The following is a 27,072-nucleotide window of genomic DNA, read 5'->3' as shown; positions in this document are numbered from 1 at the left end:
AGAAGAAACCAAGAACTTAGATTAACATTTGGTTTTGGGACATTATAATTACTTCTGAAAATGACCTTTGAACGGTGGTCTTGGTAACCAGGAAAGCAACAAATGCCTTGGTCACAGAAGCAACTACGAAGGTAGCAGTAGCACCAGGGAGAGAGGGGGCAAGGCACTGGAGAAAGGAAACATGACTGGGCAGAGGGGAATGAGCTGGAAGCAAGAAAATTTGGCCCATTGAGAAACCACTGTTTGCTCTTTGTATAAAATTGGTCGCACGTCTCTGCAATTTTTCGGAATTTACATCAGCAACTTAGGCATAAAACAATGAGGCAGAGGACACCCACTGATTTGTTGTGGATCCAACTGCAAATCTCAATTAATCAGCATGTTTCTTTAATCCCACCAATGAGTTAACGGTCATTTGTTACATGACTCACCTTTCCTATATTTAAGCAGAAGCTCCCATATTCCTCGGCGGGAGTAAGGATCAACGCCAGCAGTTGGCTCGTCTAAAATAACAACCTTTGACCCACCAACAAACGCTATGGCGACTGAAAGCTTTCGTTGCATGCCACCTTAGAACAAATACACAAGTAAAATATTTATATATTTAGCCAGTAAAACATGGCGACCTCCTACGCTGCGAGATGTGAAGAATTGACTCCTCACCAGAGAGACTTTTTATCTGTTCTTGACGTTTGTTAACCAGACCCACATCGTCAATCATCAGCTTAATTTCTTCGTTCACCTCCTCCTCGGTCAGCCCCTTCAGCCTTCCATAAAACCAGATGTGCTCCTCCACAGTCAGTCTAAAACATTAGTTTAATAATTATAAACAACAGATTATTGAACCCTGTAGCATCCCTTCTCCACTGGCCTCTTATAGATTTGGACTGAAATAGACGTGTACCAGTCACTGAACTCTTTTGTGTTCTGATCAAATTTCAAAACTCTGCAGCTGAAGCTGTGTATTTATTAATGTTTACTGGTTTGCATAGAGGTATTGAATCTATTTCTCAGCTCTCTCACTGGCTCAGTGGGTAAATGTACCATCCAGTGTTCAGTCACAGACCAGCAAGGTCCCACGCTTAATCCTCGGTTTGTACTGAGTGAACTGATCTTGATCAGGGCAGTGGTTGAGGTGCTACAATTGACCGTTGCACCCTCAGGTTCGGGAGGTTTATTGCTCCTGATCACTATCCAGTGACCACCCCCCCGACTGGAACATATGTGTACGGACACTGGGTGAAGACAGGTTAAGGCTCAGTTATAATGATTCCCATGGTTGAATAGCCTGCTAACACTCAATGCCCACACTCACTACTTGGACGAAGTACTTGAGGGTTACCAGCACTAGCGTCCATGGGCTGTACTGCAGCATTAGTCATTGCTTTTGGAAGTGGTGGGGGGGAGGGGGGGAAAGAGGTGAAGGGGAACTATATTTTACAGCAATAAATCCTGGAGAATTGATTAGAATTGGCAAAAGATAATCATGGGATGGATATGAGGATTTTTCACACAGAGCGATCAACAGTTGGATAGGGTAATGAAGGTTAAAAAAAAAACCTGGAATCATTTAAGGAACAGCTAGATGCTATAATTGGGAGGACTGCAGACTTTTCTAGATAGATAAACTGGAATGGGCTGACGGCCTGCCTTATCCGCAGCTACCTTGTGATCTGGTGTTGTAAATGTCTTTTTAAAAAAAAATACTTACATGTCAAAAAGGACATTGTGCTGTGGACATATTCCTAGTGACTTTCTGATTGTATCCATCTCGGTGAAGATATCTCTGCCCAGAATATACGCTGTCCCAGAGGTGGGTGGGAACAATCCGGTTAGGATAGACCTTGCAGGAAATAATAAACATATTGAGACTATAATGCAAGTGTCACTGTTGAAAAAGAAAGACCATCAGAAATCTGAAATAAAAAGTGCTGGAGATACACAGGAGGTACGTCAGCACCTGGAATGAGAAAAGACACCTTAATGTTTCATCAGCAAACCCTTTGTTAGAACTTGTTCAAGGCAAACGTCAGGAACAATACTTCATCTTCAATCTTCAACCCTCTGGTCTTAATGCTGACTTCAAAAATGCCAGAAGATTACCTGTCCCTCCTCTTTCTCCTCCCCCTCCCAATTTTCTCACTGAGTTCTCCCATTCACATCCCATTGCTCTTTGGAGGCATGTTCAGCTCATCCTTTTTGTCTTTCCAATCTCTTTGCAGCCTGGCCGAGATCCCTTTGTACAGATATCCAGCCCTTTGTACAGATATCCAGCCCTTTGTACCTCTTGCCTCCCAATGAAGGATCCCACCTGAAACATTAATCCACCTTTTCTCTTTCAGATTCGGATTGAACTACTGCACATTTTCATCGTGAAGGTGCTGGCTTGGCTCAGTTGGCAGCATTCTCACCCAAGTAAGATTGTGGATTCATGCCTCATTCCAGGTCTTGAGCCTATAAACTAGGCTAACACTCCAATGCAGTAAAGGGAGTATTGCATTGTCAGGCCCTGTGTGTTCCGGTGGCATTATTCAAAAAAGAGCAAGGAGTTCTCCCAGCGTCCTGGCCAACATTCCTCCCTTAACCAACACCACCAGTAACCACCGCTTCCGTGCTGTAATTTCTATGATCTCGTTGGTGTTTGTAGGATTTTGCTGTGTGCAGAGCAGCTGCCAGGTTTGCTTATACAACAGTCAGTGGAATTCAAAGTAGTTCATTGGCTGTGAAGCTCTTTAGAGATTTTTCTGACATGCGACATGGCACTACATAAAGATGTCTTAGTTTTTACTTTAATGCCCTAGTTTTGTTCTCATGGTTTGGGTGCAAAAGAATTGTCTCACAGATGAATAAATCACACTTAGCTAATACAATACAATAAAATACAATACCAATAGGGGGAGATATTTGGTACGACATCCCACAAGTGTCTACACTTACCCATGAACAGCAACCCAACATTCCAGAGGCAGAGAGAATGCCAGTTTCACTGGGTCTGAACGTAACAAATCATTGAATCCAACAAAGGGTTTAAGCAACAGTTCAAAAAATGTAATGTTTGCATAATTCCTCTATTTTGAATGGGGGCCAGAATAAGGAGGTTTTAAAGGGAGCCTAGCAGGCTCTTTCCTTGAATCAATCAAAGAACATTAGCCAGCCAAGCTAATCCCTGCTCACAGAGTGCAGCATTTATAACAGTAATTTGTCAATAAGTCATAATTTTATGTTTAATTTGTACTGTGTTCCAAAATGGCCATAACTGAGATAATGTAATCCGGGAGAGGGTGGACGAGAGCGCGCGCGCCGGGGGGGGCGGACAAGAGAGAGCGCGCGCCGGGGGGGGGTGGACGAGAGAGCGCGCGCCGGGAGGGGTGGACGAGAGAGCGCGCGCCGGGAGGGGTGGACGAGAGAGCGCGCGCCGGGAGGGGGGGGGTGGACGAGAGAGCGCGCGCCGGGAGGGGGGGGGTGGACGAGAGAGCGCGCGCCGGGAGGGGGGGGGGGTGGACGAGAGAGCGCGCGCCGGGGGGGGGGGGTGGACGAGAGAGCGCGCGCCGGGGGGGGGGGGGTGGACGAGAGAGCGCGCGCCGGGGGGGGGTGGACGAGAGAGCGCGCGCCGGGGGGGGTGGACGAGAGAGCGCGCGCCGGGGGGGGAGGGGTGGACGAGAGAGCGCGCGCCGGGGGGGGAGGGGTGGACGAGAGAGCGCGCGCCGGGGGGGGAGGGGTGGACGAGAGAGCGCGCGCCGGGGGGGGAGGGGTGGACGAGAGAGCGCGCGCCGGGGGTGGGAGAGGGAAACTGAGCAGAAACAAAAAGGAGAAAGGGGGGAAAGATTGAAAGGGCGAGAAAGAGGAGGACAGAGGCAGAGATAAATAGAGGGACAGGAAAAGGTAAAGAGGGGGAGGGGGGACTGGAGAGGGGGAGGGGGGACTGGAGAGGGGGAGGGGGGACTGGAGAGGGGGAGGGGGGACTGGAGAGGGGGAGAGAGGGGGAGGGGAGACGGGGAGAGAGGGGGAGGGGGGACTGGAGAGAGGGGGAGGGGGGACTGGAGAGAGGGGGAGGGGGGACTGGAGAGAGGGGGAGGGGGGACTGGAGACGGGGAGAGAGGGGGAGGGGGGACTGGAGACGGGGAGAGAGGGGGAGGGGGAGGGAGAGGGGGAGGGGGAGGGAGAGGGGGAGGAGGGGGGAGGGGGAGGGGGAGGGGGAGGGGGGAGGGAGAGGGGGATAGAGATAGGGAGGGAGGGAGAGGGAGGGAGGGAGAGGGGGATAGAGACCGGGAGGGAGGGGGGAGAGGGAGGGAGGGAGGGAGGGGGGATAGAGACCGGGAGGGAGGGAGGGGGGGGGATAGAGACCGGGAGGGAGGGAGGGAGGGGGATAGAGACCGGGAGGGAGGGAGGGAGGGGGGGGGGGGATAGAGACCGGGAGGGAGGGAGGGAGGGGGGGGGGGGGATAGAGACCGGGAGGGAGGGAGGGAGGGGGGGGGGGGATAGAGACCGGGAGGGAGGGAGGGAGGGGGGGGGGGGGGATAGAGAGCGGGAGGGAGGGAGGGAGGGGGGGGATAGAGACCGGGAGGGAGGGAGGGAGGGGGGGGGGGGATAGAGACCGGGAGGGAGGGGGGGGGGGGATAGAGACCGGGAGGGAGGGGGGGGGGGGGATAGAGACCGGGAGGGAGGGGGGGGATAGAGACCGGGAGGGAGGGAGGGAGGGGGGGGGGGGATAGAGACCGGGAGGGAGGGAGGGGGGGGGGGGGGATAGAGACCGGGAGGGAGGGAGGGAGGGGGGGGGGGGATAGAGACCGGGAGGGAGGGAGGGGGGGGATAGAGACCGGGAGGGAGGGAGGGGGGGGATAGAGACCGGGAGGGAGGGGGGGGGATAGAGACAGGGAGGGAGGGGGGGGGATAGAGACAGGGAGGGAGGGAGGGGGGGGGATAGAGACAGTGAGGGAGGGAGGGGGGGATAGAGACAGTGAGGGAGGGATAGAGACAGTGAGGGAGGGAGGGGGGGATAGAGACAGTGAGGGAGGGAGGGAGGGAGGGGGGGGATAGAGACAGTGAGGGAGGGAGGGAGGGGGGGGGATAGAGACAGTGAGGGAGGGGGGGGGGATAGAGACAGTGAGGGAGGGGGGGGGATAGAGACAGTGAGGGAGGGGGGGGGGATAGAGACAGTGAGGGAGGGGGGGGGATAGAGACAGTGAGGGAGGGGGGGGGATAGAGACAGTGAGGGAGGGGGGGGGATAGAGACAGTGAGGGAGGGGGGGGGGATAGAGACAGTGAGGGAGGGGGGGGGATAGAGACAGTGAGGGAGGGGGGGGGGATAGAGACAGTGAGGGAGGGGGGGGGATAGAGACAGTGAGGGAGGGGGGGGGATAGAGACAGTGAGGGAGGGGGGGGATAGAGACAGTGAGGGAGGGGGGGGGATAGAGACAGTGAGGGAGGGGGGGGATAGAGACATTGAGGGAGGGAGGGGGGGGGATAGAGACATTGAGGGAGGGAGGGGGGGGGATAGAGACATTGAGGGAGGGAGTGGGGGGGGATAGAGACATTGAGGGAGGGGGGGGGATAGAGACAGGGAGGGAGGGGGGGATAGAGACAGGGAGGGAGGGGGGATAGAGACAGGGAGGGGGGGGGGATAGAGACAGGGAGGGGGGGGGGGATAGAGACAGGGAGGGGGGGGGGGATAGAGACAGGGAGGGGGGGGGGATAGAGACAGTGAGGGGGGGGGGATAGAGACAGTGAGGGGGGGGGGATAGAGACAGTGAGGGAGGGGGGGGATAGAGACAGTGAGGGAGGGGGGGGGATAGAAACAGTGAGGGAGGGGGGTGCACAGAGACAGTGAAAGAAAGAAAAAGAGAAAGTGAAAACGATCAAGAGAAGTGACAAACGGAGCAGGAGTCAGGAGCATCTGTGCAACCATTAAGTGAGACGTGACTTTTCTTCTCCTGCTCCAAAGTGTGCCATTCCTTTGATGTTTCCCTAACTCTTTTGAACACAGTTGCCCCATGAAGAGGCCCGCCCACGACATCAGGGTTTGAGCTGGCATGGGTATTCCACAATCCTCCCAGACATATGAGGAGATCTGCAAGATACAACCTGGTGGTAATATGGTGGCTAATTATTACTATCATCAGATCAAAAATTGTAATATTGTAATGTTTAATTAATATTGCAACAGCTTACCAGGCAAGAAATCCCCTACCCATCCCCATCAATACCTACACACCCAGCAAACAAGTCTTACATGGTAGTAGTTTTTCCAGCTCCATTGTGCCCCAGGAATGAGGTGATTTGGCCCTCGTAGAAATTGAGGCTAAGTCCGTTAACAGCCACCTTCTTCCCATTCCCGTAAACCTTCACTAGTTTCTGGATGGACACGCCTAACTTGAGGTGGGTTGGTTCCTTCTCCAGATGGACTGAAAGCGACACAAAACATTTTCTTTTCTAAAAGTTATTCACTCTGTAGATTTATCGTCACAGGTCAGTCCGTAGCAAACAAGAAGATCTGAGCTTAAAAAAACATGGGTGGTAGAGTTTACGCTTGTAATATCAGCGCAATCGGCCACACCAGCACAAATTGGGGAATTTTAAACGTGAGTTATGCTCAAAACCACTTACGTCCGTGTTTTCCGTGAACTTTTACGCTGGTTCACGATTCAATTCCCCAGATCAGGCCCTGTCCATAAAACTGGCCACGCCCCCAGGTTGGCATTGCGAGAATCTGCCTTTTTGCGCTGGTTCAGGAAGGCTCTTCAAATTGAACTAATTTTCTTCGGCGCACAGGCAATATTAGGCACGTTTTAAAAGCTTTTTCATATCAAAAAATAATTAATTTACTGAGAAATTGACCTGTGTACATCTATGAAACTATTAAATGGTTCAGTATAATTTCTTTAAGTCATTCTTGGTGATTTTAAATCAGGTCGCTCTCGGGTTATTAAAAATGCTTATTTTTGCTGGCAAACCCATTTTCGGCTATATTAATAAAATTACACCAGATTACCACTCTTAAATACATCAAAGAATACTTTCTAATGGAATTAAAATCAAAACAATTACATTTTATTACGCTGCCCGATTGCGCTGGCACATGGAAAATTTTACGTTTATGATTATGCAAATTAGTTTTAGCGGAAACTTGAACTGTAACCTAGCCAGCTCAATTTGAAGTGCATTTTGGGCGTAATTTCTCTATTGCGCCCAAAGCGGAAACTCTACCTCATGTTCTCCTATTGCTCATCCATTTTAAACTAACCACATGCAGTTGATCATCAAACAAACACTCCCAGGCAGAGGAACAGTTGGAGGACTCCCTTTACTTAACTGTGAATATAAAATGACACTTTTATCAACGTATTCTTTGTCTCCCTTCTGCTTCCCCTCATCACACACTTTTCCCAGAAGAATAGGTGGCTGGATTGGGCTTGAAATTCACACCAATTTTGTTTTTAAAAACTGTGAGGTGATTTGACTACTCAGCCTGACGATATACAGCAGCAACATCATCTGCACACATCCACAGACAAAACTGTAGTCGTAAACATGACTTTAGTGCAGTTGTTCAAATGTTTTATCCAGCGCTCCAAATTCACCCTGCAGTGTAAACGAGGCGTATTCAGACATCAGCCGTGTTACCCAGATCAATTTTTGGAATATTAACAAATCATATACTGGCAAGACACTCTCAAAGGAATCGTTGATAATCTTAAAATTACTGGAGGTACACAAAAATATAACAAATTCAAAATGGTGGATCTGATCTATTTGGTTCTGAAGCCCTTACCTTTACTAGTGCTGCCATTATCAGAGAGTTGAAGCAGATCCACATTACAATGCAACTCTCCGAACCAGTAACTCCTGAGGACAGGAAAATACCAGGGTTTGGGGACTCCATATTGACCTACAAGCAAAAATCCAGTGATAAAATGGGACTAGAACCCATTACACTTTATCAACAACTAATACTCACATTCTATACGTGCAGAAAGATGCCTTAAAGCACTTTATATTAAGGAATACATTGAAAACAGAGTATGGGAAAATGGGAGGGGAGTGGGGAGGCTTGGATGGCGAACTGAGGCACGAATCAACGAGGTGGGTTTTGAGTAGGTTTTTTGAAAGTAGAAAGAAAGGTGGCAAGGTGGACCGAAATGGATAAGAAAAAACTTCCATTTATATAGTAACTTTCACATCCTCAGCCAATGAATTACTATTGAAGTGCAGTCATTGTTGTTATGTAGATAAAAACCGCACCCAATTTGCAAACTGTAAGGTCCCACAGCAAATGAGTTGGATGACCTAGTTAATCGGTTTTTGATGGTGCTGGTTGAAGGATAAAAGTTGGCCAGGAACAAGGACAACTCCCTGCCCTTCAAATTGTGCAGCAGGATCGTTTATGCCCACCTGAACAGGCAAACAAGGCCTCAGTTTAATGTCTCAACCTATAGACTACACCTCCAACAGAACTCCCTCAGTACTGCACTGAAGGGTCAGCCTAGATTATGGGCTCAAGTCCTGGAATGGGGCTTTAACCCACAACCTTCTGACTCAGAGGCAAGAGTCCTGCAAACTGAGCCAAGGGGACATTTAGAGAATTCCAGAGTGCAGGAGTGTAGTGACCGAACAAGCTACTGCTGATAGTGGAGTGAGGAATGAGGAAAAGTCTAGTGGTAGAGGAGTAAAGGAAGCAAGGAGTGATGAGAAACTTGGTGTTAGAGGAGACGTCTAGTGTTAAGAGTTGCAGAGGGTGTTTTCAGGGACTTGAAGCAGGAGATCACTAAAGTAGGGAGGAGCAAGGCTATGAACAGATTTGAAAATGAGGATGAAAACTGACTAATCAGTGCAAATCAATGAATTCTCCAATACAACCAACTGCTACGACAGCATAGTAAATGTGAGCCTATGGCATTTAGCCAGGTTTATGTTCTATTGAATTTTTAAATGGCACATTAAATTCTGAGCATGCTCTTCTTTCTTCCCTCTTCTCCCGCAGGAGCTGACTCTTCCTGGGACTTGATTCACGGGTATGGCTATTTTCCAGTACATCACACCAGTGACCATTCTTCATGTACAAGCCTATACAGTGTGTGTTGACAGGACATTTAACCATTGGGGCATCACAGACAAGCCTGACCTGCTCTCACTCTATGTTCAGTCTCACACTTTCCATCAGCGGTGATTGGATAGCGAGAACCCTGGCTGACTATTCCCCTCCCTAGCCCAAGACAATGAGGCCAATTGTAGTATCCCTAAAGCCATCCCAACAGAGATCAGCTAACTCAGCACAGACCAGTGATGGAACTTGAGACTTCCTAGTCGTATTGCTCAATGCTGCACTGTACAATGTACTTACCAACTGAGCCATCAGAAACACTTCTCCAGATGAAGTGTTTTGAAATGGATTTTTATTTGACTAAAGGTTAACAAATGTATTTAATTAGTTTAAAAATATAATTGTCTTTTATATAGCCCAGCTAGTTGCAGAGGACATCTGCATTGCACTTTGATCATAAACATAACTTGATAAAATAATTATTTACCTGGAAACACTGCTTCAATGTACCATGTAGCAATGCCATAGAGAACAGTATCAAACAGCATGAGGATGATGGAAGTCGTAAAATTGTAGGCATCGCCCTCTACAGGGCTGGAGACCAGGTTAAACCATTGGATACCAACTCCTTGTTCCTCGTAGAGAGAGAAATACTCGCATCCAAAACCAAACGCAACCGGAGACAAGAGGCTCTGTGAGCAAAGACACAAGGGATTTCAGAAACAATCTGACGCACTTCTTAATCCCATTAGCGATAGGAAACTCCTGGTAAATCATGATAATGTGACTTTCTTTTCCAAGAAAGTAATGTGTGCCTGAAATTCTGGGTGTGGGGAGAGCATAATGGAGACGGTTTGCCTATGCGGCAATTGGAGTTCAAACCTCAATCTGCTGGGTGTCTGCCCTCGTTAAATTTGGCCCCAGATAGGTGAAGTGGACAAGTCTTACTGACAAATCTGGAGACGTTGCTGGAATTTTTCGCGCACGCGCGCACACGTGTGTGTAGGCCCCCTTTTATAACATGGGGGGGGGGGGTTAGGGTGTGCTCTATCATTAAAAAAAAAATTAAACCCAAATAATGTCAAATATTAATTTTATTGCATTGATCCAGGATGCTCTCCAGCCCTTGCGGTGCCCACTACGTTGCTGGAATCCGTCTATTGAGACTCAACAGAAATCTCGCCAGCTGAGAACTAGCACAAGTTCTGTCAAAGGCATAGTAAAGGCCCAAAAACAAAGATCCCAGAGAGGATTGATTATTTTCAAAAACATGCCTGCCTGCTCCCTTAGGAGAAGAAAATTTAATTTATTTTTATTTTTGGCCTTTCCCAGGCCCCGACGTCTCGCTGTCGGTGTATCTAAATGTCAGTATAACAGGGCTGGTGGGTCTGAACCGCCCTTACAGATGAGGACCCTCGACCCAATTATAGGAATGACTCCATCCCTGTGATTTGCAATGGGGGCGGTGTTGCTGGCCAATGCAGGAAGGAGTCCTGCTCCACCAAGCTCCTACTGGCAGAGCAGGGACCCCAGAATCACTGGTCCCATGTATTTTTATTTCCAACTGAAAAGCAATTCAATGACTAGTTTCTGTCAGTAAAACAATCTATCAGTATTTCTACTTCATTGTTTGTTTCTGTGGAGATCACACAATGTTACGCATCAGTTGGAGTTGGCAGGTACTGAATGAAAAAAAGCATAAAAATTTGTTGCAAATGCATAGCAGCTTCCTCATCAGATGATACATATTTCCAACATTTTTAGATTTTATATCCATACAACAGAGCAGTGTTTAGCCCATCCCAATTCTAAAACAAGACTAACCAATTACAACCAGATACTAACCACTTCCAACTCAAGACTTAACTCAAACCTAAGACCTAACCTGTCATCGACTCTAACCTGGGACGACTTGATTCTAACCTGAGACCTAACCCAACTTTAATTGAGTCTAACCAACTCTAGCCTGAGATCCCACTCTAAACCAAGACTTAACTCAACTCTAATCCTAGATTTAACCCAGTCCTAGCCAACTTCAAACGAGACCAACCTACTCTAACCCAAAACTTAAAAGTAACTCTAAATTGAGACTAACCTAAGACGTAATCAAATCCTAATCAACTCTAACCCAAAAAATAGGAGACTAACTAACTCTAACTTAACTTAATCCATTGCTTATCTGAGATGAACTCTGTGTAACATTCACTTTTTCCTCTTTTTAAAAAATTCCTAGCTTATTAGCTGTTCCTTTGTATTAGTATTTAGCACTAAACCCTGCAACCATCCCAACCTTGTTGTCACTAACCATTACTTTTTGATTTACCTCATCTCTCTTTGGCCATGCATCTTGGTTTTTCAGTTAAAATAAACACAGCAAAGCAGCATACTAATAGAGGGAAATCCTGGCCCCATAACCCTATATTACCCAAACCTGAGTAATTCAGTGAACAGAATGGAGTATAATCTTCGATTGGCTTGAGTTAAGATTATTAGATGGCAATTTGGATGACAGAAGTGTTTGGCTTAGTCAATGAACCACAGGTGAATTGGTTTGTCTTTTTCCTGTGTTCAATATAAGGCCATTTCCTCATCACTTTTAATAATATGAATAAATTGGGATGGGGGTAGCAATGATGGTCATTGTTCAGGATAAATTCAGGCAATCCATTTTATTCCTAGATCAAATGAGTCATGTCATTTATTATTCAACAAATTCAGGCAAAGCTCTGAATGGATATTAGCAGGTATTTACAACACATCCAGTCATAGTGATACATGCAGCAGGTGATAATATGCCACTGCCTCCCACCTCTTGGACCTGGCCTTAATCCCAGTTTGATGGGATGAAAGTCTCCCCTATCTGCTAGTTGTGAAGGTCCGACACAAATTAGCTTCAGCAGTCTCAACCCAATTTAGCCTACAGCATAAAAATGGCCCCAAAGTAGTTCCAGGGAGGACACATGACAGTGGGTGGGGAAATAGAAAAATGTCATATTGATACAACTTTAGAGTGTGGGACTGAGGCACATTGTTGGAGTGAAGTACATGGAGCTTTACTCTCTATCTCATCATGCTATAGCAGACATTGGAGTGCTTGATGCGACAGTGCAGAAAGAGCTTTACTCTTCTAACCCATACTGTACCTGATCTGGAAGTGCATGATGCTGGCACTGGGTGCCGGAAACAGAATAATATTCTACCCCCCAACACAAACTCACTTTGATGAGCACAAAAAGCCCCACCATTGCTGAAACTAGCCCTGCCTTTCTCAATACTACAATGCTATTATCAGTACTACTATGCTTTTGTCTTGTTTTACCTATGCATCATCCTACACTCTTCCTTTCCCCTGCGTTCTCATTGTGTTGAAATCAATACTCACTGCATTGTCTCCTTCTTTAACTCATTCTTTCTCAGGTCCTCAAAACCTTTCCTAGCCCTACAACCCTCCAAGAACTGGGTGTTCCTCCAATTCTTGGCTCTTGTGCATCCCCGATTTCCTTCGCCCCTCCATTGGCGGTCATGCCTTCAGCTATCTAGGCCCTAAACTCTGGAATTCCCTCCCTAAACCTCTCCGCCTCTCTCCCCTTTAAGGCACTCCTTAAAACCTACCTCTTTGACCAAGCATTTGGTCACCTGTCCCAGTATCTCCTTATGCGGCTCAGTGTGAAATTTTGTCTGCTAGCGCTCCTGTGAAGCGCCTTGGGACATTTTACTATGTTAGAGGTGCTATAGAAATACAAGTTGTTGTTGACTGGAACTCAGTCCCTCAGTCATTGAATGGTAGGTATGATAATGCCTGAAAATATGGTTGACTGTATCTTGGTAGGTGTGACCGATCAGGTATGTTCACCTCACTCTGCAGATGTGGGTGTGCAGATACCAGCCACGGAGCACCTATCGTGCAGCTGGACCTGCCTAGCATCCCTTCAATGGTCCTCCTCTTCTTCCAACCTTCACACAGGGAATCCCAATTAGAAAGCCCATTGATATCAGTAATAGTTTTTTTTTTGGGGTGGGCGGAATAATTGGCATAAAGACTTATGAGAACCTAAGTGCTAGCAGGGGGAAAGAAAATTAGGTCTCAAACAATTGCTGAATCAATCTTCTAACTAGCCCTTAAAATTTACTCCTGTAAACAGCTTATCGCCTAGCAACCCTGGATACCCAGTTATATCAACGTAACGAGGAATTGGCATAAAGGCCAAAAAAGGCACAAGTAGTGCTATTCTGTCGTTCCTACGTCATTTGAATATTATAATGCAGCTCCTGCTGCCCCCTCCCCCAGCGAGCCAGAATGCACATCATGTGCAAAGGCCGGAGAATGACATTACAGATCTCTGATTCAAATAGGTACGTTTTAAGGAGCATCTTAAAGGAGGAGAGAGAGGTGGAGAAGTTTAGGGAGGGAATTCCAGAGCTTAGAGCCTAGGCAGCTGAAGGCACGGCCGCTAATGATGGAGTGATTAAAATCGCCTCTCCATTAACTGGGACACACTGAGCACTCACAAGCCAAACATCGACTCCTCCCCCCACCCGGCCTTCTCTTCCTCCTATACTATACAGGCTTGTGAAAACCAAGCCAACTAGTGACGAAGGGTGCAGCCCAAAACATTACCCTAACTTCCTTTCTCTCAGACTCTGACAGACCTGCTGAGCATTCCCAACATTTGTTTGGTTTATTCCAGAATGAACAGCATTTGGACTCATCTGGTAAATACCCGTAACAGATGCCATACAGGACCATGACAATGACCGCCATTAAACTCACAGCAAATATTCGGAGTGGGTAAGTGACGTAGTCTCTCCAGGCAACGCACAGGACATATGGGAGGTAGAGGGAGAAATAGATGATTCCTCCACATGCAGCTGCTAGGTTTGCCCCAGAAAAGAACGTGCTGATCAGGAAACATTGCATGATGGTAGCAACAGCAAAGGTTGCGAGGAATACAAACACGACAGAGGGGTCGCTGTATGGGAGAATCCCTCCTTTCTGTAACAAAAGAAAAAAGAAAGCTGAGCAAACATAATTCTTTGTCCCTAACATTCAGAACAAATATAGCAATCCAACCCAATCTTCTAACTTGTACACAAACAACCATGTGAGTGGTCCACTCTGTGCTCGAGGTTATTACTATTTAAGTTATAAACAGAGGGATATCAGGGGCCAATGTGCATCCTGCGCTGGAATGCAACACAGATAAAGAGAGTTCTGATTGCGGGAGTTAGACATTTTTGTTTTCTGACCGGCAGGGTCTGAGCGGCTCAGCCTGTCAGCAGAGCCAAGCCAAGTGGTTTCACTGCCCAAGACATGCCCAGAGATTCCTCAACCATCAAAGGTGGAACGGTGGTCAGCTGGAAAGCCACGAATCGCGACTTCAACAAATCACATGAACATACACAGTTGTTCTTCTGCTGTTCTGTCTGTGTCAGAAACTGTCCCTTCTCTTTCCCCCTCAAATTTCTCTCCTGAAGATACCGACTCCTTCGTGACACACAATTCCACGACACTGGTATCTCGCCCAAGGGGACTCTCCGTGTGTGGATCCTGATAGCAGATATCAGCAATCTATTCGACTGTCAAAACCAAGCATGATCCTGTCCTCAACCAACAACTACACGCACACACTTTCCTGCAGCGGTCACTGGATAGAGATTAGGAATCCTGGCTGGTTTTTCTCATCCGTAACATGGGGCACTGAAGCCAATTGTAACACCCCTACTAAGATCAACTAACTCAGGACAGACCTGGGATTGAACATGGGACCTTCTGGTTTGTATGCTCAATATCACATCCAGCAGTGAACTTACAAATGCAGCCATCAGGGAAGCTGAGGTGCCTGAAGGTGCTCTGCCATAAAAACGTGGCATTAATCTACAAACAGAAATGTAGCAATATGGATTTTCACAGCAACATTGGGATCCAGTTTACCTCTCAGCAATAGAAGTGCTGAGAACCACCACAATCGATCTGTATTTTACTTAAAACCGGTGGACTGAAAAGTGAATTTCTGGGGAGCACAACACCCCAAAGTAGAGATTGATATTAAAAACTACAGATTAATAGAAAGAGCATCCAAATATCTGTTTAGGTTAAGTCTAACCACCCTTTAATTGCTTCAGAAACAATTCTTGAAACCTTGTTGATTTACTCAATGTAGTGAGATTTGAAACTAATTGTGCTTCGTGTAAATTTTGGTGGGTTCAAAGTTTGGCCTCGACAGGCAGACAAAAAAATTGTGTATTAAAAAAAGGGGGAATATTGTTACTTACAAAAAAATTGACAAGTGCAAGACTTTAGGAGATGAGAAAGTTGATAGAGGTTTTTCCACTTGTACCAAAGAGCATAGGTAACAACCATCACCATTTAGAACTGTGCTGCACATTCCCTTACAACAGTCAAAGCCGATCTATACAAGAGTTTCATATCACTGATTATCACAAGTAGGGACAAGCATGAGTTTAGACCTCCCTCCTGCCCTCCCCAATGTCAGTGATTAGATGTGATGCCACAGCACGTCATAGATGTGGGATCAGTGAGAGACACATACAAGACAAGACTAATACAGATAGGATTGCTATGGTAGCAAGAAGGTCATCTCTGACCTCAGGAAAATGGTCTGAAGATGAAAACTCAAGCAGACAGCAAAGGTGTGAGGGTCTAGTCAAATTCACTAGAAATTCAAGGGCTGAACTAGAACCCACAAGGGCTTTGGGTCATCACAAACTCTTCTGCTCAATACAAAATCTACCAGCAAATTAAACAAGGAGGTAAATGCTAGTAATTATTCAGAAATGAGGGGCAGTTGGAAGGTCGGCATTATAAAAAAATCTACAACTCCACCAGGAATAGTCTTCAACATGAAGATTAACTGAAAAAGAAAAGTTGAAAACACCCAAGATCTTGTTCAAATCATTTCATCAGTCTTCAGCCATTACAGGACATTTACCTTCAGGATTAGAATGAGGAAAGCAGAACTGATGAGGAATGGGAAAAAGCTACTGATGAACCAGCTGACCCACAATATTCCATTACTTAGCCCCATCATCTTCATCGTCTCCTTCAGCCGCGCCTCCTTTTCGTGAACCATCCCCTTGATTATCATCGCCACTGAGTAAATCCAAGCCAGAGTCATGAAGAGGGGTAGCGAACGGTTCAAAACTCGCAAGAAACTGATTTAAGAGAAAACCAAAATTAATCAGATTTTTGGAAGAAAAATACAGCAAAATTGATCGGAGTATTTAGTTTTGAGATTGGGAAGAGGAAATTACTTAGTAACTACTTAGAGCTGTCTGATGGGACAGTGGGTTTGCACAGTGAGTACCTGAGACAAACAGGCCACAGACCAGGAAGGTCAGAGGGTAAATTACTGGTCTGTGCTGAATTAGCTGATTTGGGCATCGCAATTGGCCTCGGCACCCATGTTTTGGTGGGAAGAGAGGTGGGGGGGGGAGGGGGAACAGGGGGGAGGGGGAGGATGAGAATCAGCCTTGGGATTCAGCTCCTGATTGATATCCAGCGCATGGGTGACAGGTGAGGACAGAGACAATCTCAGCTGGCATGTGCCATGAATTTAAATAGCCTGCTGATCCTCACTGTCTAAACTCACACATGAAGAATGGCCACTTGGATGAGATATCAGAAAGTGGCCAGGAATCATGAGCCAACAAGAATCTGTGTCTTCAAGAGAAGAAGGGAAAATTGGAGACTTTTGGCAAGAACCCACTGTTATAACAACGTTACAACAGACACTTAGAGCTGATTATCTGGAACTTATTACATCACTTGGCGCAAGATAACAAGTACATTTTAAAACATTTGGTTCAAATTTATTATTTCCAATAATGATTGCATCTCATTTAATTTATACAGCACGGTATCTGCTACAAAACTACTTCTTATAATTCAAATTACGCTGACACCGGATTCCAAAGCTGAAGTCTAAAAAGGAAATACCTCCAAGTTCTACCCCAATTTTTACAAGATCAATGAGGGAGTTCGGCCCATTTAAATTCACCTACCACCTAGAAGGGCAAGGGCAGCAGGCACATGGGAACAACACCACCTGCACGTTCCCCTCCAAGTCACACACCATCCCGACTTGGAAATATATCGCTGTTCCTTCATCGTCGCTGGGTCAAAATCCTGGAACTCCCTTCCTAACAGCACTGTGGGAGAACCTTCACCACACGGACTGCAGCGGTTCAAGAAGGCGGCTCACCACCACCTTCTCCAGGACAATTAGCGATGGGCAATAAATGCTGGCCTTGCCAGCAACGCCCACATCCCATGAACGAATAAAAAAAATCTATATAGAAAGATCCTAAAGTCCAAACTCCCACTGCTGCATCCAATTCTTATTAAATACTTCCAGGGTTTTTGTTTTCACCAATCAGGAAATCTATTCCATGTGTTGATGACTCTTTGTGTGAAGAAGAATTCCTGATATTTACCCTTTTACTGGTTTGAACCTGCTCCTCCTTGTCCTACTCTAGCAATCTTTTCCATCCCTGTAACTATCTTTATATACCCCTATAAGGTCACCTTTCAGATGCCTCCTTTCCAGGCTGAAAAGTCCAAGTTTCTCCAGTGTTTCTTCATAACTTAGACCTTTGACATGAGGCATCAGCCTCATGACTTTTCTCTGCATTGCCTCCAGTGCTTGAATGTCCAGTTCTAGTCACCAAGAAACAAGGAAGACGCGGTACTCACTCTGTGGTCTGACCAGAGCACTGCACAGTTTGATCATAACATCCTCTGATTTATATTCTTTGGCTGTATAGCTGAACATTCAATTGGCTCTGTTCATTGCTGTTCTGCTTAGTTGAACATATTTAATGTCAAGCCTTCTGAAATTCCTAGGGCTATTTCAGCTTCGTGTGTTGCTTATTTTTCCTTCAAGGAAGAAATAAGGTGAATGCTCCTAAATAAATGAAAACTGACAACCACAAAGCCAACTATTTGACTCTAAGTTTCTCTCCTGAAATGCACTGATGTCCGCTGCGACACAGTTTCCACAGGTGCTTGGTACCATCCTATGCCTCCCTCAAATAACCATTTCTCATGTGGGAACCTGGAGTGCTGGCATCACATCACATCACACACAGGAGTTAACTGGATCACAATCGGGAATGGGGTCATGAATGGTTTTCCCCCTCCCTAACCCAGAGATGCTGAGGTCAACTGGAGTGCACCAAACATCTCCCTGGCTGAGATCAGGACACACCTGCAATTGAACTTGGGACCTTCCTGATCAGTGTCGCTCAGTACTCCATTTAAACAATTACAGGAGTAAAGATAGCACACGTATAAATGGGTGGGTGGGCAGGCAGATAAATGACGAGTGGGTGTGTGAATGGGTAGACAGGTGGACGGGTGTGTGTAGAAATGGGTGGGTGGCCAGGCGGAACCACCGATGGATGTACGGATGGGGAGATGGACTTGGACTCAACTGAATTTCCTTATTCTGGATCAGTTGGAGTGAACTAAAAATTAGATTTCCTTAACCCTCCTCGAGTTGGGGGAAAATATCAAAACGATCACAGGACAAAGATCAGTGCAGGTGAGGGAAGCTATGTGGCGCATCTACTTAATTATTCCATAGAAACCCGTGGTCTCTCTACCACAACACCTCTAATTGCCTCTTAAATGATTCCAGGGGTTTTGCCTCCACTACCCTACCCGGAGAGCATTCCAGATTTTAATCACTCTGTGTGAAGAGATATATCCTGGCATCAGTCCTGAGCTTGCCATTTACCACTTTGTACCTATGTTCCCTTGCCTTGCCCTGCAGTTAGCTTGTATCACATTGTGCCTTACATTAAGAGATAAAACAAGTGAGGTCTTCGATCAGACCCAGCAGCATCTGATAACCCTCGCTTACCCTCCAACACCTCACCCAAGTGGCCATTCTTCAAATGGGAGTCTTGACAGTGAATGTGAGCAGCACACTCATTCACAGGGGGTATGACATCCAGCTTTACATACTGTCCACGTGGGTCATTGGACAGCCATCAGGAGTGGGGGCCTTTGGCTAATGCTCGCTCCCTAGTCCAGGGACATGCAGGCTGGACACCTAGCTGAGTTCAGTAACTTCACACAGATCAGCAGTCTGGAGTCACTCCTGGCTTTTATGACGTAGTACCATACCGCTGGCATATTAATCAACCGAGCCACCCTGTAGGTATGCCATTAAAAATCTGAAATTAGAAACTCTTATATTTATAAATCCTCTAGATTTTAGCTCTGTTTTGGCACTCACACATCATCTACATAGCATGGGTATGGCATCTGCTGCAAATAAATCCCAGTCTTCTTGTCTTCACTGGTCTGTACTCGAATAATTGCCTGTTCCACCAAGTCCTGGATGTAGACAAATCCCCCCCAGACGTACCGCAGGTCATCAAACGGGTCTGCTGCGGGTCCCGGGTCCCAAAACCTAAGAGGTAACAAAGCAAAAGAGCGTTCATCCCAGTAACATGACCCAGCACAAGTACTCCACACTCCTGATACTGAAAAGGTGTCATGCTGTAATTATGCCTTCCTGCCAGTGGTGATGCTGCAGTGTCTCATTTTGTATCTCCCAGCTCCTCAGCCTGTGCAGCAGAGAAACTTCAAAGCTCCAACCAGCTCAAGTACTCCCCGCTTATGATACTGAAAAGGTGAATTTTATAGTGTTTTGTAAATTAATTTTTTCACACACACAAGACCGGCTGACCTCAGGAGGTTTTGTGATAATTTTTGGTCATGCTGTATGATCTAACTTTAAAATGCTGTAACTGTGTTAGATATAGATATAATCTATCTATATCTATAACATATTAAAATCCTTACGTCTGCACAGACTTCCTGTTTACAAAAGTTTACTTCCTGTGATCATGCTTTTGTCACACGTTACGAAGTCCAATGTCCACATTTGTGATGGAAGTTGACCCAACACGGGAAACCTCACCCAGCCCGGTCACAGAAAGGATTGACAGATTGATAGCTCTTTCTCCATTCTGTGGGTGGTGATGCATAGCCGTTCTTAGTTGGTGGAACGATTTGTCTAGTTAATTCTGATAACGAACGAGATTCCTCCATGCTAAATAGTTACACGACCCCCGAGCGGGCTATGGGGAAAAAGCGGGGGAATGGGACTAACTGGATTGCTCTTACAAAGGGCCAGTACAGGCTCGATGGGCCAAATGGCCTCTTTCTGTGCTGTAACTATTCTATGATTCAATGTAAATGTGTCACGCTAATGTAATTACGCCTTCCTACTAGTGGTGATGCTGTAGTGCCTCAGTTTTGAGTCTCCCAGCTCCTCACCCTGTACGGCAGAGAAACTCCAAAGCTCCAATCCTTTATCTCTACATCCCAAACTGCCGTCCATCCTGGTCCAATTATCTCCCACCCTCTGACCCGTTTAACTGAAGACCACACTTTGTCCTGAACCCCCACGTGCGAAGCCACGGGAGACTGATATTATCTTGCTCACACGCACACTATTTCTTGTGTGTTGTTTATCTCCAGCTTAGGTCGTGACCTACATATACCCCTCAGTTGTCTCCCCTGCACAATCCTCAAGCTGGCATGTTCAGCGGTGCGCACATGGCTGACACACCTTTCGCACCTGGCTCCTCTACCCGTGCAGCTTCAATAAAGCTCATGTCCAAAAAAAAACTGTCAGCAGAAACAGGATAGCGTACACTACCCAGGATCAATATTTCCCAGAATCAGGCAACTCCTGGGCAGTCTCAAAACACCAGCTCCCCTTAAAGTGAATGGAGCCACAATGGGATACATGCTGCCCCACCCAGTCACTTCCAGTCATGGCAGTGGCTGAAACAGAAAGGAGACTCAAAATGGTCAAATCCCATGAAGCTGCCGTGACAATATTTTGGAGGAAGTAACAAGTATACAAGGGGCATATATTACTCACACAGAAAGGAGGGGGGTGGTTATTTGTAACACTCTAATGCCACAACTTCCTTCCCTTTAAGAAACAAGCAACAGTTGGGAGATAACTTCATAGTGGAGTTAATAGTGAGTGGTTTGATACTTTTGGACAGGACATTCAATTACTTGAATCTGACTGCAGGCCTGAATTTTTGATCACTCAAGGGAAATTTCTGGAAAGGCCTAGAAAATATTGAAAGAACATGGCCGGGAATCTCCTTGGCGCTGGTCCCGCTCCACCACCAAAACTTCGCAGTAAATACGGTAAAAGTCCCTTTAAGCACGCAAACGGGGGTTGCAGTGAAGTTACGGAGGCAGAGCTGGAGCAGCTCCGAGGAAATTCCCAGTCCACGTTCCCAAAGAAATTGAACTTGAATAACAGACACAACCAGACCTGTCTTTGATTTTATTGGTCCGAGCGACATCATCAATGTCCATCCTGATTTTGTACTTGATGTGGGATTGGAGGTTGTGCAATTCAGGGCCCATCTCCTCCTCAACCACAAATACAACGCCAGCCCAGAACTGCCTCTCCTCCAGGAGCTGCAAAGCCCGGACCACCAACTTCTCTTCAGTTGGAACAGCTTCTAGTTTATTCAGAGATACGCACTGTCAAGAAAAAAGAAACAAGGATTTTAAAATGATGTATTCAATTTTTTACTGGGCTCAACGATTGCCATCTTGTCCATAAATAACAGAAATAAACCTCCGAAAAGAGGAGTAAAGTAGGATAATGGTTTATATTCTTTTAGAAATCCCAGGTAAAGGGCCAAAGATCGTTAAGGTTAAAGTGAGTTAGGTGAGGGAATGCGGGAAATCAAGTAGTGGTTAGATGATGCCATGCTTGTATTTTAAACGATTGTAGATTGTAGCAGAAGGCATGACTGCAGGAGGCAAACAAAAAACTGTAGATGCCGGAAATCTGAAAGAAAAACAGAAAATGCTGGAAAAACTCAGGTCAATCAACATCTGTGGAGAGAACGGACAAGTTAATATCTCAAGTGTCTACCCTTCATCAGGGGCAAGGAGGTCCTGGCAAAGAATGAGTTACAGTGGGAGACATGGAGTGAGGATGCAAGGAGAAGGATCGAGGACGTGGATCATGTAGGACAAGGTATTTGGAGCTTTGGAGAAATGAGAGGAAAGTTCAGAGGAACACTGACTATGGTAGCATCAAAAAAAGTGACAGCGAGGGAACAGTTTGCAAAATCATTGGGTCTGGTGTCTCACTTTTTGCATAGGCCCAAACAAATCGATGGCGGCAATGAACCGGACATCCACACAAACCTACCTTTAAAATTACCATGTGTAACATGAGTTCCATAGGGGTCAAAGAACAAAGTTTCTGGCATAGGTTTCATGTTGCAACAAACCCACAGGCAATGCAGTATAAACCGAAGGCTCCAAGCTAACACTCTCTAATGGCAGAACTTTTCCTTCAATGAACATTCAGACCATCCACACTGTGGGGATGTACTCACACAGGCAGCACTTGTTCATGTGCAAAGGTCTCTTCTGCTTACCTGTGGGCAAAGGCAGCATGGAGGGGAGCAGAGGTATTCCACTGAGAACTGAGAATATAAACAGGGCACAGCTGGCTCAAGAAGACAAGTCCTAATATGGGCTGATCACCAGGTGTCCACATAAAAAAATAATTTGCAAGGTTGTTTACTAGCCTCCAACCTCTGCCTCTTTCCATTGGGACTTTTCTCATCTCTCTCTATTTTGTCGGTGATCAGTGCTCCTCCAAACTGTCCTCCTTCTCTCCTCCTAAGCTTGTTCTTTGGATACAATCTTCCCCCTTCCTTGGTGTTGAAATCAAGACTCATCACTTGTCTATTATTCTAACTCATTCTTTTCCAGGACCTCAAAATGGTGGTACTCCTCACCTCCTTCAGTCTTCCCTATTTTCTATAATCTACAAACTTTTAAGCTTGGCGTCACCTAACCACTGCTTCCTGATTTGTCTTTTATTCTCTCCTAATCTTTTCAACCTTGGTGCTGTCCGGCACTGTGGGTCTTGGCCCTACACTGGGTTTCTCAACAGAATGACAAAGCTGTACTTTTTCTAACATCACAGTTAATTACAAATAATAAAAAGGAGCAGTATTGGTTGTGATGCCCGCCACAATTACATAACCTGGCAACACTCAATATCTCTGATCATGCATGGATAATGGCAAGTTGGGAGAGGCATTAGAGGTTGCCTGGGCAACTGTACTCCACTCTTCAGAAGAGAACAGGAGAAAATTGGAAGAAAAAGGCTGTAGTGAAATCCAATGGAAAAGGAATTATTTGCAGATAGTATTATTTGGGACCACAGCTCAGACATATTTTTTGGTGTAGTCCTTCCTCTCCATTAACGAACATTGTGCAGATCATGAAAGAAAAGATCACAGGAACTAACTGCTTCATATTTGAATCAGAAATTCCCCACCAGTGGAATAAGTTTCAAATGATTCTCATGTACCAAAACTATGTTAAGCTTTCCTCAAACTACATGCAATATAACCACAAAACCCAAAGTACCAGGCACTTTGGCAGCTAGTTGGTTTCCAACGGCCATGACTCGCATTAGTGGACACATGCCTGCTGAGTGTGCAGTTAATGACCAGGCATCTGTAAATTGCACATCCACTCATTTCAGTTCAAAACTTTGAATCAAAAAAGGGGGTTGTTGTGTCAAATGAGTTTCCACATGTTTCACCCAGTAAATAAAACACATGTATTATTACAGCTGTACAATTGCTGCATCTATAATATGCTCTGACACAATACACTGTATTTCTAATCAGTTTAGGTAACTTGCCTGCATGGGGACATGGAGTCATGGAGCATTAACCCATGACTGAGGGGATACCAGTAACCGACAAAGATCACTGGCCATGTAAGTGCAAGACACAGTGGGATAAATTCCCCATCCAGCTGTTTCACATCAAGGCATCTCCATCACAGGCACAGTATGAAAGGACATTAAAATAATATTCAATTTAATTTACTATGGCAAAATTTGAAAATACTGAGGGTTATTATAAAACATAAACGATAAAATTGCTCAATTAGTACATGAAAAGCTTAGCTTCACCTCAGGACTATCACCTCAACCTTCATCCAAGGGCCTGAATTCATAATAAAATGTTGAGTTTCTTTAGAACGTCCAACATCTTTAAACAAATAACTTTCAGATCCATATTTTGAGAATATTTTTCCCAACATGATGAAAATCATTCGCATGAGTCAAAGTTCAAAGTTACTCTCAGGTCCAGCTCCAAATATACATACCAACTCCTTGTGAACTGCTTCGTATTTCCATCCACATGGCACTCAGAACATATTTATAGAATTGTAATGTTGAAACAGTCAGCTGACATTCTTACTGCTAAACACCAGTGCCAGGCTCCCTCCCCCTCCATAGCTAAATTTGAATTGGATTTGTATTGTCAATGCCAGATATGAAACGACCTCAGGGATGAGTTATTAAAATATACTCCAGTGTACTCCTTTCAATACACAACCAACTAGCTTGCCACTAGGCAGTAATTGTGAGTTTTTTTCTTAATCCATCTAAATGGGAAATGTAAAAAAAACAAATTAAGTACATTTGAAATGGAAATTCCCTCAAACTATTGATCATGAAAATACAATAAGGTGTTTACCCATATGACCGAAGTTTGGTAGGGGGGTGCAGGGGCGAGAAATTAAGCACACTCCAAACTTTATTCCACAAATCTTTTTAAGTTATGGAGTTATCCTGGCTTCCAAAATGTGTGGATTAAAAAATGTGCACTGCATTTTTGGAGCTTTGACCAAGTTGGACATCTCTTCCTGAAATGAAAGGTTGAGAACGGCTGTAAGTTTTAACAGGAACATACCTCAATGACCTGGGATAATGAGTTGACCATCTGATCTACTTCTTTATAAGCCTCTTTCCAGGTGTAAATGGACTTCCCGCTCTCCTGAGTTTGGTTCGACAGAAAGTTAGCAATACTTGCTGTACTCCAGGAGGTAGAGTTGAGCTGTAGGTCAATAAGACTGGCGACAGCAGGGTTCTTCAGCATTTCCTGGGAAAAGCAAAATAGCAGGTTTTCACAAATATAGCAGATACATTTAACGATACACAGTGTTGAATTAGACAAAGTCTGCCTTTTTTGGTCCATGTGCCAGGAATGAGAGTTCGAGGCACTGATGTTTACGCTCATAAATTTATTAGAGGAATTGATACTCACAGATAACACAAAAGGATGATGCGAAGGCTGCAGGAGACCTCATGTTACAGGTGCTGAACTCAGTAGTAGGGTGATCAGTCCTGGTCTTCCTAACTTCGCTTTTATCCTTTAGCTATAGGCAATTACATCATACTTCTCCCATGACCTTTACCCTCAGTTTATATCAACTACCATTAGCTCATTATTCCACAGACATGCTGTCTCTGTGGTACTAGGGGGTGAAAGCTCCATAGTGGGCTTCAAGACTCAGCCTAAGTTGCCAATCTTATATGCACAGAAAACAAATAGTTGTCAAACAGATAGATCTATATTCCAGAAGGTCAGAACTACACCAAGAATCAGAAAACTATCTTATATGATGCCAACCAGAACCAGCCTCACAGGGGGCCTTGGAGATCTGAACTGCTTGTTGACATTCTCCAGATACTGTTTGTTTCAGCAGATTTCTGCAGACACCATCTTTTTGTTACAAAATGAAGTCTTTAACATAAAATGGACTCTTTAATACAACCTTGTTCTTAACACTCTTTGGCAGGAGAAGGCACAGTCGGGATCGCGGGAACCTGAACCTCAGGGAATGGAGTCTCAAGGGATTGGTTTTGCAATCAACGGAGATGCTGGGATGCGGCTGACTCTGCCACTTTTTTTTTTAAACAGAACACAGTTCGAATAGCGTTCACCTATTGTAGTCCTTAGCTTTATTAGCACACTGATACGTTATCTCAGTCTGTGTCACAGCACTTGCAGGCAATTCATCCATTATATAATTATAATTATATATTACCTAATCACAACATTTGTCTCAACAATTAATTATTTTTCTGAAGTGCAGTGACTGTTATACAGGCAAATACAGCAGCCAATCTTCACCAGCAACCGTCTACAAACAGCAATGAGATGAAAGACTAGTTAAACTGTTTTAGGTCAATGGGTGATGGAGAGCACTTGGGAGAACTCCCTGCTCTTCTTCAAATAATGCCATAGGATTTTTAATGTCCACCTGAACCAGCAGATGGGACCGAGGTTTAAAATCTTGTCCAATGCAGTACTCCCTCAGTCCCACATTGAAGTATTATGTGTTCAAGTCCTGCAGTGATGGTGCAACCAACAACCGCCTGACACATAGAGTTATAGGTACAGGAGTAGGCCATTCAGCCCCTCGGAACCTATTCCGCCATTCAATGAGACCATGGCTGATCAGTATCCTAACTCCATCCACCCACCTTGGCTCCATATCCCTTAATACCCTTGGCTAGCAAAAATCTATCAAACTCAGATTTAAAATTATTAATTGAGCTAGCATGCACTGCTTTTTGTGGGAGAGAGTTCCACACTTCTACCACCCTTTTTTTGAAGAAGTGTTTCCTAACTTCTCTCCTGAATGGCCTGGCTCTAATTTTAAGGTTATGCCCCCTTGTCCTAGACTCCCCCACTAGGGGAAAAAGTTTCTATCTACCCTATTATTCCTTTCAAAATCCTCAAAAAACCTCAATCAAATCACCCCTTAACCTTCCATATTCCAGGGAATACAAGTCTAGTTTATGTAATCTCTCCTCATAATCTAACCTTTGGAGCCCTGGTAACATTCTGGTGAATCTTCGCTGCACTCCTTCCAAGGCAAATATATCCATTCTAAGGTCCGGTGCCCAGAACTGTACACAGTACTCCAGATGTGGTCTAACCAGGGCTTTGTATATCTGTAGCAAAACTTCCTCCCCTTTATATTCTAGTCCTCTAGTTATAAAGGCTAACATTCCATTAGCGTTTTTGATTATTTTTTGTATCTGACTACTACATTTTAGTGATCTGTGTACATGGACCCCATAATCTCTTTGGAGCTCCATTGATACTAGGTTTTCATCATTTAA

General features: G+C 45.4%; 1 protein-coding gene and 1 long non-coding RNA gene across 8 annotated transcripts in view; one reads left to right on the top strand and one right to left on the bottom strand.

The window, feature by feature from the left end:
* LOC137299424 (phospholipid-transporting ATPase ABCA1-like) overlaps positions 1–27,072 on the bottom strand; it is a 124,581-nt gene that overhangs the window by 56,810 nt on the left and 40,699 nt on the right. Inside the window, exons 11-21 of the mRNA XM_067968158.1 lie at positions 24,851–25,039; positions 21,373–21,587; positions 19,300–19,476; positions 15,988–16,210; positions 13,809–14,030; positions 9,525–9,729; positions 7,769–7,885; positions 6,230–6,401; positions 1,712–1,843; positions 664–803; positions 432–569 (exon numbers count right to left, since the gene is read on the bottom strand). Of these exons, the coding sequence (XP_067824259.1) occupies positions 432–569; positions 664–803; positions 1,712–1,843; positions 6,230–6,401; positions 7,769–7,885; positions 9,525–9,729; positions 13,809–14,030; positions 15,988–16,210; positions 19,300–19,476; positions 21,373–21,587; positions 24,851–25,039 (1,930 nt within the window). The remainder of the gene's footprint in view (positions 1–431; positions 570–663; positions 804–1,711; positions 1,844–6,229; positions 6,402–7,768; positions 7,886–9,524; positions 9,730–13,808; positions 14,031–15,987; positions 16,211–19,299; positions 19,477–21,372; positions 21,588–24,850; positions 25,040–27,072) is intronic.
* Positions 2,950–25,956, top strand: LOC137299425 (uncharacterized). 7 transcript variants are annotated; one of them, XR_010957892.1, is made up of 7 exons: positions 2,950–3,048; positions 5,984–6,087; positions 8,978–9,008; positions 13,726–13,826; positions 19,625–19,699; positions 23,774–23,865; positions 25,740–25,956. It is a non-coding gene; the product is annotated as an uncharacterized lncRNA (long non-coding RNA). The 7 variants fall into 7 exon arrangements; XR_010957895.1 differs by lacking the exon at positions 2,950–3,048 and adding an exon at positions 3,089–3,194; XR_010957893.1 differs by lacking the exon at positions 2,950–3,048 and adding an exon at positions 3,816–3,882.

This window comes from Heptranchias perlo, chromosome 29 (genome assembly GCF_035084215.1).
Source record: "Heptranchias perlo isolate sHepPer1 chromosome 29, sHepPer1.hap1, whole genome shotgun sequence".
NCBI classification, from domain to species: Eukaryota; Metazoa; Chordata; class Chondrichthyes; order Hexanchiformes; family Hexanchidae; genus Heptranchias; species Heptranchias perlo.
This window is presented reverse-complemented; position numbering and strand designations above follow the sequence as displayed.